The sequence below is a fragment of the Lytechinus variegatus genome, chromosome 3 (genome assembly GCF_018143015.1).
Source record: "Lytechinus variegatus isolate NC3 chromosome 3, Lvar_3.0, whole genome shotgun sequence".
NCBI lineage: Eukaryota > Metazoa > Echinodermata > Echinoidea > Temnopleuroida > Toxopneustidae > Lytechinus > Lytechinus variegatus.
The window spans coordinates 43,191,441-43,199,743 of record NC_054742.1 but is presented as its reverse complement, the minus strand read 5'-3'; the positions used below and the strand labels follow the sequence as shown (position 1 = coordinate 43,199,743).

At 36.5% G+C, this 8,303-nt stretch overlaps 1 protein-coding gene across 1 annotated transcript in view; it reads left to right on the top strand.

Annotated features, from left to right (window-relative positions):
• Window positions 1-7,707: 7,707 nt before the first annotated feature.
• Window positions 7,708-8,303, top strand: part of LOC121411090 — a 28,474-nt gene continuing 27,878 nt past the window's right edge. The window contains exon 1 of the mRNA XM_041603606.1: window positions 7,708-8,279. Coding sequence (XP_041459540.1) covers window positions 8,135-8,279 — 145 coding nt within the window. The 5' untranslated portion in view covers window positions 7,708-8,134. The remainder of the gene's footprint in view (window positions 8,280-8,303) is intronic.

Genomic DNA, 8,303 nt, shown 5'->3' with positions numbered 1-8,303 from the left:
TTCATGACTATATATTTTTAGATAGGAGGCGCTCCTAAGCCTATCATAATTAATATGTATTTGACGACACCCGATGATGTACACACAATGACAATGTAATCATCAATTGCCCTGTATTGTCTCGACGTCAGACATTAAGAAATATGAACTTGAATTGGATCAAATTCAAACCAAGGCGGGTTTGATTTAAAAAAAAACACACAATGTTTACATGATCTCCTCTCCTTTTCCACTAAACCTTCATCATGTATTATGATTATGACGTTTTTAATTGCTTACCCTCATTGGTAAGTGATCTCATAGGCCCTGTTTAAAGGCAAACTTTCAGTGACATACAACCGGAATTCGTATCCGTGGAAATTTAATACTCGTTTCTTATGCCACAGAAGCCATTCCTCGAGTATATTTCGACCTAAAGGAATAGGAACGGAATGATTTACCGTCATCGTTTTTTTGCCAACTCAAGTATCTTACTTTAGTGAAATTACGGGGGGAGGCGGTGGAGGAATGATATCGCAATACTGAAGTAACTTCTGAAGGCTGAAAGGTAAATGCTAGTTTTGGTAACGATATCAAAATGAGTTCGTACAGAATCCAATGAAATGACCACTAAAGTGTCTGTTTGTATAAATAAAACGCATGTGCCAAAGGATTCTGGAAGAAATTGTGTAATTGCTGAGAAATCAGCAAATAAGCACTGGATTCGGGTAGGGCGTCGGGCCCGACGCCCTGAGCAATAATTATACATTGTCCCACGTGCGCTTATCTGTGTTGGGGATTTTCGGTGTGAATATTTTTCTGCGTAGATTTCAAGATTTCACAAAGTCCAGTTAATGTAACTGTACCAGATCTAGATCCTCGATGATATACTGGCAATTAAGCCTTGTTTTACAGACTTTCTCATGAAATCAGTGTTAACTGCAACTACTGGAATTTCTCTTTAAAGAATGAATCTGTGTGGAGGACTCATGGTACTTATTTTGTGGGCATAATAATTATGTTTGGTCCTAAAAACGACCACCGAGTATGGCGCGATTTGTTTTCTGTGAAGGGTTACTCAGGGCTGCCAATATTTAAAATTAGAGTAAAATTCACAAAGCAAAATGCTAAAAATTTCATAAAAATCTGAAGTTTAGCAATATTTCGTAAAAATAGTTATATGCGCGCCATCAATTTGCTCATTTAATATTCATGAAGACATGCCTAGAGCTGTTTCACCGGAATGATGCAAATCTTTAAAATGCCATATCTTTGTTATTTTTGTCTGGTTTTGATCAAATTTTTAGTGTTTTATTTGTCTTATTGTCTATATCTGTTTGAATACTACTATTTTCATTCCGGAGCACCCTTTTAATTCTGACGAATAATTAAGCACCTTTTTATCCGAAAATCCCCATTGCTTTGTCTTTGTAGTGGTGTTATAAATATTTATCCGGAAAGCAATAATATTGCGGAGTCATATTTGGAGTGTACCATTAAAGCTGCTGTTCCCCTCTTACATGAAATCCTGGATCTGCCCCTTTGCCTATTGATCACAAGAAACACGCTCAATTGGTATTGGCCAGGTGATTGTAGGAGGAAAGTCATAAAATATGATATCTAACATCCCGATCTGATTGCTTGGATGATACATAGCTCACCTATATTCCCAACATGCTTGACATGCCCGCGATAGAAAAAGAGAATATTCAAAGGTTATGCATTTTTACGGTTAAACATTCTGATTTGTCTTTTCTTTATTTTGTTTTTACTTTTCTTTCTTGTCAAACGGATAGGCCTTCCTGAGCTCACCTCTTATGGAATGAAAACATGAATATGAGTGGCATTAATCGAGGAAAATTACACTTTCACACGAGAAGATATTTGAAATTATTGACGTACAATATACTTGTTAACTAAAAGCATTAATGTAATCCATTCACAACAGACAGATATAGGATTAAATATAATAACTTTTACCTACGATTACAATATTATTTGCGTCAGCATTTGAGGGATGAGGTGTTCTCTCTCAATACACCATTGAATTTAAAGCCATGTATGAATTCAATCATTATAAGATTTGAGTTAATTCTCTGGAGTCTGTCTGTATAGTTAATGCCTGGAAATTGATTTCACATGTCTTTGTAAGCTAACAATCCCAATTTCTGTCTCAACTATACTTCATTTCCATCGATGTAGTACATAAAAAAAACAGTACTCCATCTCTTCCCTATGTTTCTGAATAGCATATTTATTCACTCAGCACCCCGCATACACACATTTTTTAATACTGTTTTTAATCTGATTTCATGAACAAAAGATTACATAACATTTCAATTTAACATTTCAAATCACATACAATACTTTACATTTCATATTTTCACTTTTTCACTAACTTAATATAATCATGAATCATATAAAAAGAAAACAATGAAATCAGTTATTATAAAATGCTTAAAGACCAAACTTCCCCCTCCCCGCCCCAACACACACACCACAACACAACACACCATTGTCCAGAAGATCTGCTCACACTCATAAATAAATCATGTTTACATTTTTTTTTTTTTTTAAATAATATTTTATTTTCTTCCTCTTTCAAAACAATAAGTTGACAATCACAATTCATATAAATAAAGATTCTTTGCATGTATACAAGCAATTAACAGTCAAACAAATAAATATATCAATATCAATTAAATTACAAATATTTTAAAAATGATTACAAATGAAATCAAACCGCCATATTTCTCTTCTATCATGTCTATAACAATATGAAACTTTTTTTTTTGTAAGAGAAAAAAAAAATTACCTCAATATCATGTTAATATCAAAATTATGTCAAATCAAATAAGAAACTCTACAAGCCTTCAAGAGGAAGATTACATATATATGTTTCACTCACCCACGCACCCCACACTCCCTACTACACAATATACCACCCCCCCCCAAAAAAATAAAAGACCCGCACACACACCCTCTCACGCACCCTTTTTTCTTGTTTTGAGCAATATCTCCATGGTTCATTAAAAAGGGAAGCATGATCAGCTACATTTATATATTTAGCGGAGGGTGTGTGGGAAGGGGGTTTGATCGTTAGAAAAGAAAGAAAGATAATAGGCCTACTTGCAGCAATATTATCATGTTTTGTTGTTGTTATTTAATAGAGGTTTTCAGTTACCAATTCCCCCTGCGCAAATATTCTCTTTTATACATCATGCAAATGTATTTTGGGACGCCGAAGACCGTATTTACTTATTTCAAATATAAAAAAGGGTATTCCAATTAGCAAGAAGCTGGTTTTCGTTGGGGACCTTCGTAACAAATACAAATATCAAACATGGTGACATATTGAAATATAAAAAAAGAATAGAGCATAAATACTAATATTAAAATCAGATAATAAAATAATCATAATAAACTGCACAAATGTTACCTAACAGTAAACGAAATTTGTATAAACACATGAAAAGAGATAAGATATGTACACAATGAGGAAAAAGAATAGAATAGAGTCAACAATTAGTTGCTATTACATATCAATTTTTCCCCATTTTGCTATTTTCCGGTTTAATCATTTGTCTTCTATGAATCGGAGGCGTTTGAATAATTCATTCTAATGCAATGGGCCTGTGACAAAAAAAAAAACGATTTCTGGAAGAAGATTGTACGAGCATATGGCACCCTGATTATCATCTTATCTGTGCTCCTTGTTGTTTGAAAGGATACTTCTTCTATATAAATAAAATTATCACAAAACACCTGAGGAGCAGCTTCGAGCAAACATTTATGAACCATTAAGCAAGATGCTCTAAACGATAATATTTCAAAAATCAGTTTGTTTAGATGAAGTTTCCCAAATTAGACACCATGTATGCTGCCCTCTTATGTAATCTCTCTACATTACTATAATTTCAGATCTTCCCTACCAGACGCTGCAGCAATACATTTTATTATAAGGTACTACAAAAGCCCAATACAGCTTATTCAATTGTGTTTTTTTTTAATTAAAATACTGTTTTCAGCGACGAATAATTCCTAGTTTTTTATTCACAATTAAAACTATACTCTCAACTCGTTTTTAAAGTCGAGATTGTTAACTAAAATTACTCCTGAATATTTATATTAGCTTACACATTCAAATTCCAGCCATGGCGTAATTTCCTTCAGCAAGAAATGTATCAACATTGTGCTGCAATCAACCCAGGAGAGGTGAATGGGTACCCGGTAGGAAGAAATTCATTGAATGTTTGAGCGCTTAGGCAGCCCAGCTAAAGCTGGGGTAATAGCAGGGCCCGCTGGGAGAACAGTTTTCAGAACTGAAGTGGCTTCCCTGGGTAAATATACCTATTCTATTATGATTATTATTATTAATTGACATCCATTTAGCACTATCGATAGCATATTGCTGTCAAGTGATCTTAACTTTTATTGATCCTAGTAGCATCGTTTTGGTCTTGTCACTATTCAAAATCAACTTGTTTTTGTTGAGCCAAGAGTCCAATTCCCTAGGATCTTTGACGGGTTGAGCTCAACCTCTTGCTTCGACCCCCCCCCCCCCACAGAAATAGTAACATCATCAGCATGTGTCATTTGGTATAGCGCAAGGGAGATCACTACTTTCGATTAATTCAAACTTTGTAACGCTGGGGAAAGATGCCGCTTGGGTTTGAAATATTTTCATCCCATGTTGCTATGTATCTTACCTGTCAGTGCATCAATTATGTAACATCTAATCAATAATGATTAAATATTTTCTTGATATTAAGGGTTCACTCACCCTTCCAATATCTAACAGTAACAACTTATATACATGACATGAGAACATAAGTATGATTGAGCACCTAAAGTTAGGAATTTGTAACAAGATTGGAATTTACACGAGTTAGGCAAAGTGGTATGAGTATAGGGGGATTTCCCCCTCACGCCCAACATTTAACTACACAAGTTGAGGGTCTTTACTATGAAGTACCAACGAAATTGGCGCTAAAATGGATTGTTCTAGGAGTAGAAACGGGGAAAATATCTGCCAAAAGGTGGGGGTGTATGTGTAATACTAAGGGTAAAAGGGGAAGGTAACAAAGTTTGACCATCACCCATAGTGGTCAAATGAAACAACTCATCAATGCTAAAATCCAAGCTATATTTAAAACTAGATTCCAGTGATACACTTTTAGCTGATCACATATTGTTTTTATTGTCAGAGAGAAAGAGAGAGAGAAAACAGAGATAGCTTCAGGAGCACCGAGTAGACCTTTTTCCGAGGGGTGTACTCCATGCCCTATGTCAAATAAAAAGAAAAAAAAACATTCATTGGGCTTCGTACTACAAAGAAACAAACAATCACAAGATAAATCAAATCGATAGATAAGCTTACAAAAGGAGTAAACCGATTTCTTACATCCTTTTTGTAACCAAACCTTGTTAAAAGCAATTCATTATTTGTCCATAACATGATAGCATTACTAATCTCTGTAATATACTTACATGTACATGAAAACCACACGAGTGGCAGGAATTGATCAAGCGTTTAAAAGAGAATAATAAGTTAAAAAGCATACTGCTCGCGATAAATGCCATGCCGGGATAATGCTTAAAGCCAATGATCAAGACAAGCTACGGTATTGATACACATACATGACATACGTCGAAAATGGACCGAGGCCGGCGTCGGAGGCGGCTCGTCATAAACCACCTCCCTCTCCCTTTTAAGCCGAATCGACCTCTGGATGTGGTTTGAAGCCGGTGTCACGGCGGCTTCAGTCTTGCATTAAGTATGTGTAACACCTCCTCCCCGGTGGACTCAGGCCAGCTTCACCAATGACAGACTGAACGAATAGCGAATAAAAGTTTTCGCTAAGGAACCTGCTATATCAGTAAGTGTAACCCCCCCCCCCGGACTCAGGCCAGCTTGACCGCTGAACTAGAAATAACGATCAACAGTTAGAGCGAACGAACCAAATATAAGAAAAATAAAAATGTTAAAATGAAAGTCAGGTGATTCGTGAAAATAAACAACAAATATGTATTCTGAGATATCATTTCCGGCTTCCTTCATCCCTCATCCCCCCCCCTGCACTGGAGGAGGAAGAGAGAGACAGAGATTGCATATATAATCAAAGAGGGATAATAAACATGGATGATGTGAGGAAAGAATAGACAATAAGAGGTGTACAAATCAAAGACAGTATGAGAGAAATGGTACGAATGAAAATGAAAACATTGAAATAAATGTCAATATCTCTTCCAAAATTCCATAAACATCGATCAACAGAGCATTAATGGTTACATAACAAGGTCAATATATTTGTAAAGTGACGTCACAACAAACAACAACCGATTTGTCACGTATGTCTCGCTTGTTGTTGTTTACGATCGGCCTTTTACCATTTTTTTTATTTGCGTTGATCTTCGATGCCAGTAAATAAAAGTCGGCCTTGTCGGGGCAACCCTGGTCAGGTTAAGTGCAGTGTTTGGGGAAAAGATTTGTGAAAGCTTATTGGTTTTATCCATTAAAAGTGGATTACAACCCCCAACCCCCCCCCCCCCATCATTCGCGACACACACACGCACACACGTGTTCTCTTTGTGTACATCCCTAATCTATCTCCCCCCCTCTCTCTCTCACTCATCCTCTCTCTCACATACACACACACACACCGTCTCTCCCCTAAAGAGTTATTGTTTTAAAATCAAAGCGATCACCAGTGTTTTGCTAAAACACGTTCATTGTTCCATCCATTCTAAAGCTACAAAAAGAAAAACTAATAAATGATCAACACTGATTCTCTCTCTAAAAAAAAAAGGGACTGCATCTACTACGTTTCAGCCTTTTTTGTGTAGCGGCAATGAACCAAAATGAATTTATTTCCAGATATAAAAAACGTATTCCTCTTACGGTAGATTTGCAAACAAAAATCAATTATTTTCTACAATTAAGAAACAAATGAAACATGCAATGGAAAAATACAAATACAAATGTTTATGCTAACATGGCAACGGTATCTATTTATCCATTTCAGGCAATTCAGTTTCGGAGAACTTTTATATCCTTCAAGTTCATGAAGAATTCAAGAGAATTACCAAGTGTAGGTTGGTCTAGGGGTGTAAACATAAGACGGGAAAATAATAACCCCAAAGACGAAAGACTCACTTTTTTCGAACCCTGCACAAACTTCCGTAAATACATTTTTTTATGCATTTCCTATTTATACCTTGGAAACTGAAGGAACAAAACGATATATTGTCTGGAGTATATAAGATTGTTTGATTCTTTTTCTAACAATTGCCTGTAGCAAATCAAACTGATATCGTTCAAACTTTATACACCTGAGAATTTACTTCAATGAAAGTGCTAGGATTCTTCTGAAATTTATCCCCTTAGCCTTTGCGTTTGGGAGAGAGAAAGGGAGAGGGAGTGTGTTTTAACGAATATAACTGGGTTAACCCCTAAAAAGTATATTTGGAGCGGGTTTGAATTGTAGCTGAAACCCTGGGGATAGGATAATAAATATATTAATATCTTTATTCAGATATCGGCAAGATAACTGTCGAATATTGGGAATTATCTGACTTTGACGGGTTGATACTCGACTGTAGATAATCATGTTTTTACGAAATAGTTTTCGGTATCAGCTTTCTCAATCTTATTACAACATTCAACCAATATTTCTTAATGAACTTCATAGAAAACCCACGTCAGAAGGGAAAATGTACATGCATTAGAGCTTCATCATCTCTGATTACCCTGCAATCATAATGGACGAGTCCACTGCGTGGTTTCGGCTGTGATCCTTTCGACGTACGTTGTGAAAAGTTCGCTATATATTGGAGCTTCCATGTGAGGAGCGGTAGAAGAGGTGTCACCTACCGTCAATCACGCAACTGATCTGCGACAAGGAATCGTGTGATATCAAGCTACTTTCTCAAGGACTCCCGCACACGTTGAACTCAAACTTGTCATTGAGTCTGGGAAGCAGTCAAAGATTCGGCCTGTTGTTAGGATTTCTATCATCCCCGTTTTGTTGTAGAAACTCAGTTTACAGACAGCCGTCATCTTGGAGAGTAGAGCCACGGTCTAACTTGATCTCCCTCATTCCATTCACTTTGGATATTATCCTCGATCTTGGTGGGTGATCAGCGATTGAGCAAGATGCTGCCGGAGCACACCCCTCATCATCAAGCTGCTACTGGAGCAGATATGCTACCCGACGATCGACAAACTTTGCTACAACATATCAGTGATAATGTAATTGGTGGAGAATCTACGTTTACAGGACCGTTTGGAGAAAAACGAGGTAAGGCTCCTGTAGAGGTTGTGA